Here is a 12,500-nt window from a genome sequence, read left to right as displayed (position 1 = left end):
TACAGCTCATGAAAACCCAAAATTCCTATTTCAAAAAATTAGCATATCATGAAGCGGTTCTCTAAACGAGCTATTAACCTAATCATCTGAATCAACTAATGAACTCTAAACACCTGCAAAAGATTCCTGAGGCTTTTAAAAACTCCCAGCCTGGTTCATTACTCAAAACCGCAATCATGGGTAAGACTGCCGACCTGACTGCTGTCCAGAAGGCCATCATTGACACCCTCAAGCGAGAGGAGAAGACACAGAAAGACATTTCTGAACGAATAGGCTGTTCCCAGAGCGCTGTATCACGGCACCTCAGTGGGAAGTCTGTGGGAAGGAAAAAGTGTGAAGAGTATCACTCTTCTTTTGAAGAGGTGAGCGGACCCGGAGGAAGATTGTGGAGAAATTTGCTTTCATCCGAAAAAAGTCCTTTGGACCCCTGAGCACCAGTCCAGTGCTGCTTCTCTGGAGCCCAGAAGTGTCTTGCCCCTGGGGAATGCGGCACCTGTAGCCCAGAAGTGTCTTGAGCTGGGGAATGCGGCACCTGTAGCCCAGAAGTGTCTTGAGCTGGGGAATGCGGCACCTGTAGCCCAGAAGTGTCTTGACCTGGGGAATGCGGCACCTGTAGCCCAGAAGTGTCTTGACCTGGGGACTGCGGCACCTGTAGCCCAGAAGTGTCTTGATCTGGGGAATGCGGCACCTGTAGCCCAGAAGTGTCTTGAGCTGGGGACTGCGGCACCTGTAGCCCAGAAGTGTCTTGAGCTGGGGACTGCGGCACCTGTAGCCCAGAAGTGTCTTGACCTGGGGAATGCGGCACCTGTAGCCCAGAAGTGTCTTGAGCTGGGGACTGCGGCACCTGTAGCCCAGAAGTGTCTTGCCCTGGGGAATGCGGCACCTGTAGCCCAGAAGTGTCTTGACCTGGGGAATGCGGCACCTGTAGCCCAGAAGTGTCTTGCCCCTGGGGAATGCGGCACCTGTAGCCCAGAAGTGTCTTGACCTGGGGAATGCGGCACCTGTAGCCCAGAAGTGTCTTGCCCCTGGGGAATGCGGCACCTGTAGCCCAGAAGTGTCTTGCCCCTGGGGAATGCGGCACCTGTAGCCCAGAAGTGTCTTGCCCCTGGGGAATGCGGCACCTGTAGCCCAGAAGTGTCTTGACCTGGGGAATGCGGCACCTGTAGCCCAGAAGTGTCTTGACCTGGGGAATGTGGCACCTGTAGCCCAGAAGTGTCTTGACCTGGGGAATGCGGCACCTGTAGCCCAGAAGTGTCTTGCCCCTGGGGAATGCGGCACCTGTAGCCCAGAAGTGTCTTGAGCTGGGGAATGCGGCACCTGTAGCCCAGAAGTGTCTTGCCCTGGGGAATGCGGCACCTGTAGCCCAGAAGTGTCTTGCCCTGGGGAATGCGGCACCTGTAGCCCAGAAGTGTCTTGCCCTGGGGAATGCGGCACCTGTAGCCCAGAAGTGTCTTGCCCTGGGGAATGCGGCACCTGTAGCCCAGAAGTGTCTTGAGCTGGGGAATGCGGCACCTGTAGCCCAGAAGTGTCTTGATCTGGGGAATGCGGCACCTGTAGCCCAGAAGTGTCTTGCCCCTGGGGAATGCGGCACCTGTAGCCCAGAAGTGTCTTGAGCTGGGGAATGCGGCACCTGTAGCCCAGAAGTGTCTTGACCTGGGGAATGCGGCACCTGTAGCCCAGAAGTGTCTTGAGCTGGGGAATGCGGCACCTGTAGCCCAGAAGTGTCTTGCCCCTGGGGAATGCGGCACCTGTAGCCCAGAAGTGTCTTGCCCCTGGGGAATGCGGCACCTGTAGCCCAGAAGTGTCTTGACCTGGGGAATGCGGCACCTGTAGCCCAGAAGTGTCTTGCCCCTGGGGAATGCGGCACCTGTAGCCCAGAAGTGTCTTGCCCTGGGGAATGCGGCACCTGTAGCCCAGAAGTGTCTTGACCTGGGGAATGCGGCACCTGTAGCCCAGAAGTGTCTTGAGCTGGGGAATGCGGCACCTGTAGCCCAGAAGTGTCTTGAGCTGGGGAATGCGGCACCTGTAGCCCAGAAGTGTCTTGCCCCTGGGGAATGCGGCACCTGTAGCCCAGAAGTGTCTTGCCCCTGGGGAATGCGGCACCTGTAGCCCAGAAGTGTCTTGACCTGGGGAATGCGGCACCTGTAGCCCAGAAGTGTCTTGCCCCTGGGGAATGCGGCACCTGTAGCCCAGAAGTGTCTTGCCCTGGGGAATGCGGCACCTGTAGCCCAGAAGTGTCTTGACCTGGGGAATGCGGCACCTGTAGCCCAGAAGTGTCTTGACCTGGGGAATGCGGCACCTGTAGCCCAGAAGTGTCTTGCCCTGGGGAATGCGGCACCTGTAGCCCAGAAGTGTCTTGACCTGGGGAATGCGGCACCTGTAGCCCAGAAGTGTCTTGAGCTGGGGAATGCGGCACCTGTAGCCATGGGCGTAGATTACGCGGGGGACGTGTCCCCCTCACTTTTAATAAAATGTATTTTCGTCCCCCGCACTTTTACTGGGTCTCACCGATCCTAGTCGGATAAGTTAACAGGGACGCTAAAAACAGCTTTCTCTAATCTCGGTTGAGAGCGCGCTTCTTGTGGTCACGGGCAAATGTATTTACATAGAAACCCAAGTGAATACATCAAGATTTAAATTCAGAGACAAAAAATTATCTATGCAGGACCTGTAATTTTATTCGAATCTAAATATGAGGAGGGCGCTCTCACAGAAAGTCCAAAAGCGGATTCGTAGAGGTAATACCTCTGGAGCTGTAGCTGAGCTGAAGGAAAACAATCGTTATGAGTGATGAAACGTGACGACGACAATCAGACGATTGCGACAATATATGCTTTATGTGTGTTTTTCAAGTCATCTCAATGTAGGCTATTGATTGACAATAAAGTATCATATGAATAATGCAGCTTTTAATGTTTAGTATCTTCTGCTCACCAAGGCTGCATTTATGTAATCGAAAATAGTTAAAACAGTAATATTTTGAAATATTATTACAAATGAAAACAGTTTTTTTCTATATGAATATATATATAGTAATTTATTCCTGTGATCAAAGCTGAATTTATAATCATTACTCCAGTCTTCAGTGTCACAAGATCCTTCACTAATCGTTATAATCAAGATATAATAATCAAGATATAATCAATTTATAAGATATTAAAAATAATTTATAATCAAGAAACATTTATGATTATTATCTGTGTTGAAAACAGTTGTGCTGCTTAAAAATGTTGTGGAAACCATGGTAGCCTACATGTTATTTTTCAGGATTCTTTAATGAATAGAAAGTTCAATTGACAGCTTTTATTTGCATTTATTAAATAAATTATCTTTTATAATATATAAAATATCACTTCTGATCAATTTAATGCATGCCTGATCAATAAAAGTATTAATTTCTCTCTTTTTTAGTTTTACCACAAATTTTTAGATGGTTTCCACAAAAATTAAGCAGCACCTTGAGCAGCAAAACTGATAATAATCATAAATGTGTGTTGATCATCAGATCCTCATCTGAGAATGATTAGTGAAGGATCATGTAACACTGAAGACTGGAGTAATGATGATAAATTCAGCTTTGATCACAGGAATAAATCACACTTTACTATATATTCACATGGAGAACAGCATGGTTTGCATCAGAATATATCTATATTTTTTTTTACATTGCATAACATCTATGGAATCTTAATGCACAATTGTTTGTAGTATATAAACCAATCATAAAATTGGCATAAAAAATAGGAGAATAATATTATCGATATTAATTAGTGGTTATTGTTCAGCAGTGTATTTGATATCTTGCCCAATTAAAAGCAAGAGATGCGATAAATTATATTGGTCCAAAAAAAAGGGGGGGGGGATTACGACATTTCTGTCCCCCTCACTTCTGAAAAGATGGCTACGCCCCTGCCTGTAGCCCAGAAGTGTCTTGCCCTGGGGAATGCGGCACCTGTAGCCCAGAAGTGTCTTGAGCTGGGGAATGCGGCACCTGTAGCCCAGAAGTGTCTTGATCTGGGGAATGCGGCACCTGTAGCCCAGAAGTGTCTTGAGCTGGGGAATGCGGCACCTGTAGCCCAGAAGTGTCTTGAGCTGGGGAATGTGGCACCTGTAGCCCAGAAGTGTCTTGACCTGGGGAATGCGGCACCTGTAGCCCAGAAGTGTCTTGATCTGGGGAATGTGGCACCTGTAGCCCAGAAGTGTCTTGAGCTGGGGAATGTGGCACCTGTAGCCCAGAAGTGTCTTGAGCTGGGGAATGTGGCACCTGTAGCCCAGAAGTGTCTTGAGCTGGGGAATGTGGCACCTGTAGCCCAGAAGTGTCTTGAGCTGGGGAATGTGGCACCTGTAGCCCAGAAGTGTCTTGAGCTGGGGAATGCGGCACCTGTAGCCCAGAAGTGTCTTGCCCCTGGGGAATGCGGCACCTGTAGCCCAGAAGTGTCTTGAGCTGGGGAATGCGGCACCTGTAGCCCAGAAGTGTCTTGAGCTGGGGAATGCGGCACCTGTAGCCCAGAAGTGTCTTGAGCTGGGGAATGCGGCACCTGTAGCCCAGAAGTGTCTTGAGCTGGGGAATGCGGCACCTGTAGCCCAGAAGTGTCTTGAGCTGGGGAATGCGGCACCTGTAGCCCAGAAGTGTCTTGCCCCTGGGGAATGCGGCACCTGTAGCCCAGAAGTGTCTTGAGCTGGGGAATGCGGCACCTGTAGCCCAGAAGTGTCTTGACCTGGGGAATGCGGCACCTGTAGCCCAGAAGTGTCTTGATCTGGGGAATGTGGCACCTGTAGCCCAGAAGTGTCTTGAGCTGGGGAATGTGGCACCTGTAGCCCAGAAGTGTCTTGAGCTGGGGAATGTGGCACCTGTAGCCCAGAAGTGTCTTGAGCTGGGGAATGTGGCACCTGTAGCCCAGAAGTGTCTTGAGCTGGGGAATGTGGCACCTGTAGCCCAGAAGTGTCTTGAGCTGGGGAATGTGGCACCTGTAGCCCAGAAGTGTCTTGAGCTGGGGAATGTGGCACCTGTAGCCCAGAAGTGTCTTGAGCTGGGGAATGTGGCACCTGTAGCCCAGAAGTGTCTTGAGCTGGGGAATGCGGCACCTGTAGCCCAGAAGTGTCTTGCCCCTGGGGAATGCGGCACCTGTAGCCCAGAAGTGTCTTGACCTGGGGAATGCGGCACCTGAAGCCCAGAAGTGTCTTGAGCTGGGGAATGCGGCACCTGTAGCCCAGAAGTGTCTTGAGCTGGGGAATGCGGCACCTGTAGCCCAGAAGTGTCTTGAGCTGGGGAATGCGGCACCTGTAGCCCAGAAGTGTCTTGAGCTGGGGAATGCGGCACCTGTAGCCCAGAAGTGTCTTGAGCTGGGGAATGCGGCACCTGTAGCCCAGAAGTGTCTTGAGCTGGGGAATGCGGCACCTGTAGCCCAGAAGTGTCTTGAGCTGGGGAATGCGGCACCTGAAGCCCAGAAGTGTCTTGAGCTGGGGAATGCGGCACCTGTAGCCCAGAAGTGTCTTGAGCTGGGGAAGGCGGCACCTGTAGCCCAGAAGTGTCTTGCCCCTGGGGAATGCGGCACCTGTAGCCCAGAAGTGTCTTGAGCTGGGGAATGCGGCACCTGTAGCCCAGAAGTGTCTTGACCTGGGGAATGCGGCACCTGTAGCCCAGAAGTGTCTTGAGCTGGGGAATGCGGCACCTGTAGCCCAGAAGTGTCTTGCCCTGGGGAATGCGGCACCTGTAGCCCAGAAGTGTCTTGAGCTGGGGAATGCGGCACCTGTAGCCCAGAAGTGTCTTGCCCCTGGGGAATGCGGCACCTGTAGCCCAGAAGTGTCTTGAGCTGGGGAATGCGGCACCTGTAGCCCAGAAGTGTCTTGAGCTGGGGAATGCGGCACCTGTAGCCCAGAAGTGTCTTGAGCTGGGGAATGCGGCACCTGTAGCCCAGAAGTGTCTTGACCTGGGGAATGCGGCACCTGTAGCCCAGAAGTGTCTTGACCTGGGGAATGCGGCACCTGTAGCCCAGAAGTGTCTTGCCCCTGGGGAATGCGGCACCTGTAGCCCAGAAGTGTCTTGAGCTGGGGAATGCGGCACCTGTAGCCCAGAAGTGTCTTGAGCTGGGGAATGCGGCACCTGTAGCCCAGAAGTGTCTTGCCCTGGGGAATGCGGCACCTGTAGCCCAGAAGTGTCTTGCCCTGGGGAATGCGGCACCTGTAGCCCAGAAGTGTCTTGCCCTGGGGAATGCGGCACCTGTAGCCCAGAAGTGTCTTGCCCTGGGGAATGCGGCACCTGTAGCCCAGAAGTGTCTTGAGCTGGGGAATGTGGCACCTGTAGCCCAGAAGTGTCTTGAGCTGGGGAATGCGGCACCTGTAGCCCAGAAGTGTCTTGCCCCTGGGGAATGCGGCACCTGTAGCCCAGAAGTGTCTTGAGCTGGGGAATGCGGCACCTGTAGCCCAGAAGTGTCTTGAGCTGGGGAATGCGGCACCTGTAGCCCAGAAGTGTCTTGAGCTGGGGAATGCGGCACCTGTAGCCCAGAAGTGTCTTGCCCTGGGGAATGCGGCACCTGTAGCCCAGAAGTGTCTTGCCCTGGGGAATGCGGCACCTGTAGCCCAGAAGTGTCTTGCCCTGGGGAATGCGGCACCTGTAGCCCAGAAGTGTCTTGCCCTGGGGAATGCGGCACCTGTAGCCCAGAAGTGTCTTGAGCTGGGGAATGCGGCACCTGTAGCCCAGAAGTGTCTTGAGCTGGGGAATGCGGCACCTGTAGCCCAGAAGTGTCTTGCCCTGGGGAATGCGGCACCTGTAGCCCAGAAGTGTCTTGCCCTGGGGAATGCGGCACCTGTAGCCCAGAAGTGTCTTGCCCTGGGGAATGTGGCACCTGTAGCCCAGAAGTGTCTTGAGCTGGGGAATGCGGCACCTGTAGCCCATTTCCTGCTCACGCCTGTGCACGGCGGCTCTGGATGTTTCTACTCCAGACTGGGGTCTGGAGTCGTTCCTTCTCCACAATCTTCCTCAGGGTCCGCTCACCTCTTCTCGCTGTGCAGCGTTTTTTGCCACACTTTTTCCTTCCCACTGAGGTGCCTTGATACAGCACTCTGGGAACAGCCTATTCGTTCAGAAATGTCTTTCTGTGTCTTACCCTCTCACTTGAGGGTGTCAATGATGGTCTTCTGGACTATTGTATGCGACTAAACCTTAGCAGTAGCAAGCAAAACAGTTTTCGACGTCAGATAGTGTATAAAAAAAAAAAAAACTATGGAGTAACGCATTTGAATGAAGAAGCACGCTTTGTGTGAACGTCCCCTAGGTTTATGTTTGGGTGGTTTTACAATAAACAAACTGACACCTATATTTATTGGTCAGCTAAACTAATCTATTTAAACATGGTCCATTGATAAATTAACTATACACAATCGTCAACAACAGACATCTGAAGCAGTTTTACTCACCGCCTGCTTCCTTTATCGCTGGGACCGCTCCATCAAAAACACACTTCTTTGGTAACCTTGTTGATTTCATGAAGTCCCGTGACAGCAGAGATACACTTTTGCGGTGCGACTGAAGCGTGGTGTTGTGACGCTTCCGGGGCTTCCCGTCATTTCTGCGTTCAAATCGGTTCAAATGCAGCGCTGCGTTCCGGAATGCTCTGCGGGCGCGTTGAAGTCGCTCGACGTCACCCAGAGGAATAAAGTGGAGCGCGGCGCGGACTATAACGACAGAAGTGTTCACGGACGACTGGATCTGCAGCTGAGAGTGTGTATGGGCGTGCGTTTCCTCTCTTGCTCTAGTCACGCGCGCGCACCCTACCGGGAGAAGAGCCCGTACGGCCCATACAAGGACCTTCCGCTCTATTAACGTCAAGCCGACCCATACTCGGAAAAAACTCTCCGAAACTTGACACAGAAATACTCCATCAAACGTCCAACATTAGTTTTTGAAACTTCGTCTATGTTTAGGATGGGAATCCAAGTCTTTAACAGAGTAAAGCTCAGAATGCAGGAAACAGCATTTCACCGCCCCTTTAATAAATGCTGTGAAATCATTGAACTTCACGAGACTCTACAAGAGTGATTCCTGAAAGGCTTTCTGCAAAAACCCAAAGAAAAAAATCATCACTGACTTTCAAAGCTGCGACAGAAACGACTTTCCACTTCGAGGACCTTGATAGAAATGTAGTGGAGTAAAGAGGACGATATTTGTCTTTCAGATGGAGTGAAGTTAAAGTCAGAAGATTACAGAAAGAATAATACTCCAGTAAAGCACAGAGACTCAAACAGTGAACTTCAGTACAGGACTCGAGTAGATGAGCTGAGGGACTGTCCAGCTCTGCTGCAGTGAGTTTGGGCCGAGACTAACTCTGCTGTGCTGTCGGCAGGTTCTGTGGGGTTCTGCCAGCTGTTCCTGCGCTGTCCGCTGCAGGTGTGTGTGCGGAGGAACCAGCAGAGGGCGCCGCGGATCCCAGAGGACGTGCTAATGCAGGTGTGTGAGCGCATGGAGCCGCCGGACCCCAGCCGGAACCACTGGGAGCAGCAGAGCCTGGAGCTGGACACCACTGACCACATCACACACGGAGACCTGTAGGTCACACACGGGGTCGAGAGGGGTCAGGGGTCAGCAGGACACCACTGACCACATCACACACGGAGACCTGTAGGTCACACACGGGGTCGAGAGGGGTCAGCTGGACACCACTGACCACATCACACACGGAGACCTGTAGGTCACACACAGGGTCAGGGGTCAGCTGGACACCACTGACCACATCACACACGTAGACCTGTAGGTCACACACGGGGTCAGGGGTCAGCTGGACACCACTGACCACATCACACACGGAGACCTGTAGGTCACACATGGGGTCGAGAGGGGTCAGGGGTCAGCAGGACACCACTGACCACATCACACACGGAGACCTGTAGATCACACACAGGGTCAGGGGTCAGCTGGACACCACTGACCACATCACACACGGAGACCTGTAGGTCACACACGGGGTCGAGAGGGGTCAGGGGTCAGCAGGACACCACTGACCACATCACACACGGAGACCTGTAGGTCACACACGGGGTCGAGAGGGGTCAGGGGTCAGCAGGACACCACTGACCACATCACACACGGAGACCTGTAGGTCACACACGGGGTCAGGGGTCAGCTGGACACCACTGACCACATCAGACACGGAGACCTGTAGGTCACACACGGGGTCGAGAGGGGTCAGGGGTCAGCTGGACACCACTGACCACATCACACACGGAGACCTGCAGGTCACACACGGGGTCGAGAGGGGTCAGGGGTCAGCAGGACACCACTGACCACATCACACACGGAGACCTGTAGGTCACACACGGGGTCGAGAGGGGTCAGGGGTCAGCAGGACACCACTGACCACATCACACACGGAGACCTGTAGGTCACACACGGGGTCGAGAGGGGTCAGGGGTCAGCTGGACACCACTGACCACATCACACACGGAGACCTGTAGGTCACACACGGGGTCGAGAGGGGTCAGGGGTCAGCTGGACACCACTGACCAAATCACACACGGAGACCTGTAGGTCACACACGGGGTCGAGAGGGGTCAGGGGTCAGCTGGACACCACTGACCACATCACACACGGAGACCTGTAGGTCACACACGGGGTCGAGAGGGGAGGGGGTCAACGGGTCAGAGTTAGGGTCAGGAGTCAACTGGCCAGGGTCAGGGGTCAGCTGGCTAGCGTTAGGGTTAGGAGTTTGTTTATTAAGCGAGCAGGGCAACCACCCAGTAGAGCATTACAATAATCTAGCCCTTTTGATTGATGGGTCCACAGCTCATCTGGTGTGTGTGTGTGTGTGTGTGTGTGTGTGTGTGTGTGTGTGTGTGTGTGTGTGTGTGTGTGTGTGTGTGTGTGTTCTCCTGAAGGCAGAGACTGATGGAGCTGCTGGCGTCGGCGCTGGAGAACCCGCTGAGGCCCATCCAGGACGAGTCGCAGCAAAAGGTCTCGGACACACACACACACACACACACACACACATCCATAACCCAGCCCTTCAGAGACCAATGATGATGGTGTGTGTGTGTGTGTGTGTGTGTGTGTGTGTGTGTGTGTGTGTGTGTGTGTGTGTGTGTGTGTGTGTGTTTCAGGAGGCGGACCGGCAGATCTGTGCATCCAGCGCTCTTCATCAGGCTGACCGGACCTGCAGACGCCTGGTGTCTCAGGCCGTGGCATCAGCTCGCGGTACACACACTACATACACACACACACACACACACACACACACACACACCATTTACTCTAAACCAGTTAGTGCTTTGTAAGTAATTAGCAAGATTTAAAATGTATGCGATGTTTAATAGGGAACCAGTGCAGTGTTGACAGAACTGGACTAATATGATCATACTTCCTGGTTCTAGTAAGAACTCGAGCTGCTTCGGTTTGGACCAGCTGGAGTTTGTTTATTAAGCGAGCAGGGCAACCACCCAGTAGAGCATTACAATAATCTATCTATCTATCTATCTATCTATCTATCTATCTATCTATCTATCTATCATGGACCAGCTGGAGTTTGTTTATTAAGCGAGCAGGGCAACCACCCAGTAGAGCATTACAATAATCTAGCCTTGAGCTCATGAACGCATCGACTAACTGTTCAGCACTGAGAGCATGTGCCGTGATTAGATATATTATGGAATAGACCTCCAGCCAATCAGAGCAGCCGAGTAACTGGGCGAGAGCGGCACGTTGTGGACGACTCGGGGCTCGAGGAGAGTTGAAATTGGGGTTAAGGGTCAGGGTTAAGAGTTAAGGGTCAGGGTTAAGAGTTAAGGGTTAGGGTTAAGAGTTAAGGGTCAGGGTCAGGGTTAAGAGTTAAGGGTCAGGGTTAAGAGTTAAGGGTCAGGGTTAAGAGTTAAGGGTCAGGGTTAAGAGTTAAGGGTCAGGGTTAAGAGTTAAGGGTCAGGGTTAAGAGTTAAGGGTTAGGGTTAAGAGTTAAGGGTCAGGGTTAAGAGTTAAGGGTTAGGGTTAAGAGTTAAGGGTCAGGGTTAAGAGTTAAGGGTTAGGGTTAAGAGTTAAGGGTTAGGGTTAAGAGTTAAGGGTCAGGGTTAAGAGTTAAGGGTCAGGGTTAAGAGTTAAGGGTCAGGGTTAAGGGTCAGGGTTAAGAGTTAAGGGTCAGGGTTAAGAGTTAAGGGTTAGGGTTAAGAGTTAAGGGTCAGGGTTAAGAGTTAAGGGTTAGGGTTAAGAGTTAAGGGTTAGGGTTAAGAGTTAAGGGTCAGGGTTAAGAGTTAAGGGTTAGGGTTAAGAGTTAAGGGTCAGGGTTAAGAGTTAAGGGTCAGGGTTAAGAGTTAAGGGTCAGGGTTAAGGGTCAGGGTTAAGAGTTAAGGGTCAGGGTTAAGAGTTAAGGGTCAGGGTTAAGGGTCAGGGTTAAGAGTTAAGGGTCAGGGTTAAGGGTTAGGGTTAAGAGTTAAGGGTTAGGGTTAAGAGTTAAGGGTCAGGGTTAAGAGTTAAGGGTCAGGGTTAAGAGTTAAGGGTTAGGGTTAAGAGTTAAGGGTCAGGGTTAAGAGTTAAGGGTTAGGGTTAAGAGTTAAGGGTCAGGGTTAAGAGTTAAGGGTTAGGGTTAAGAGTTTAGGGTTAAGAGTTAAGGGTTAGGGTTAAGAGTTAAGGGTCAGGGTTAAGAGTTAAGGGTTAGGGTTAAGAGTTAAGGGTCAGGGTTAAGAGTTAAGGGTCAGGGTTAAGAGTTAAGGGTCAGGGTTAAGGGTCAGGGTTAAGAGTTAAGGGTCAGGGTTAAGAGTTAAGGGTCAGGGTTAAGGGTCAGGGTTAAGAGTTAAGGGTCAGGGTTAAGAGTTAAGGGTTAGGGTTAAGAGTTAAGGGTTAGGGTTAAGAGTTAAGGGTCAGGGTTAAGAGTTAAGGGTCAGGGTTAAGAGTTAAGGGTCATGGTTAAGAGTTAGGGGTTAGGGTTAAGAGTTAAGGGTCAGGGTTAAGAGTTAGGTGTCAGGGGTTAAGGGTCAGGGTTAGGGTTAGGTGTCAGGGGTTAAGAGTTAGGGGTCAGGGTTAGGGTTAGGTGTCAGGGGTTAAGAGTTAGGGGTCAGGGTTAGGGTTAGGTGTCAGGGGTTAAGAGTTAGGGGTCAGGGTTAGGGTTCAGCTAATGCAGCTCAGTCGCTCTTTCTGTGGTCACGTCACATTTACTCACAGCTGTTCAGAGATTATACAGCTCTCGTGTCTTGGGGTTCGTGTATGTCTCTGACCGTGTGTGTGTGTGTGTGTGTGTGTGTGTGTGTGTGTGTGTGTGTGTTTGTCCACAGAAGCGCGGGCGTCTCCACAGGAGCTGCAGGCTCTCGTCTCAGAGCTAAATGAGCTGAAGACTCGAGTCCTGCAGGATCTGAAGAGGAACCCTGAGTCTGCAGAGCAGGAGCTGCTGGGGTTTGAGCACCGCACACGCCAGACGCTGACCAGACACCTGCCTGACCTCTGACCTCTGACCCCTGCTGTCTCCTGAAGGACCTGTGATTGGACTCGAGGCTTTATGTCATCATGTCGTTAGTGATGTAATGCGTCC

The 12,500-nt window shown here is 51.9% G+C and overlaps 1 protein-coding gene across 1 annotated transcript in view; it reads left to right on the top strand.

Annotated features, from left to right (window-relative positions):
* Positions 1-12,500, top strand: part of LOC137056355 (L-seryl-tRNA(Sec) kinase) — a 14,761-nt gene that overhangs the window by 2,116 nt on the left and 145 nt on the right. Inside the window, exons 3-6 of the mRNA XM_067430409.1 lie at positions 8,343-8,544; positions 9,871-9,946; positions 10,093-10,186; positions 12,247-12,500. The exon at positions 12,247-12,500 is cut by the window's right edge and continues 145 nt beyond it. Coding sequence (XP_067286510.1) covers positions 8,343-8,544; positions 9,871-9,946; positions 10,093-10,186; positions 12,247-12,416 — 542 coding nt within the window. The 3' untranslated portion in view covers positions 12,417-12,500. The remainder of the gene's footprint in view (positions 1-8,342; positions 8,545-9,870; positions 9,947-10,092; positions 10,187-12,246) is intronic.

The sequence above is a fragment of the Pseudorasbora parva genome, chromosome 21 (assembly GCF_024679245.1).
Source record: "Pseudorasbora parva isolate DD20220531a chromosome 21, ASM2467924v1, whole genome shotgun sequence".
Classification (NCBI taxonomy): domain Eukaryota; kingdom Metazoa; phylum Chordata; class Actinopteri; order Cypriniformes; family Gobionidae; genus Pseudorasbora; species Pseudorasbora parva.
The sequence above is the reverse complement of the archived record's forward strand: the minus strand, read 5'-3'. Positions and strand labels throughout refer to the sequence as shown.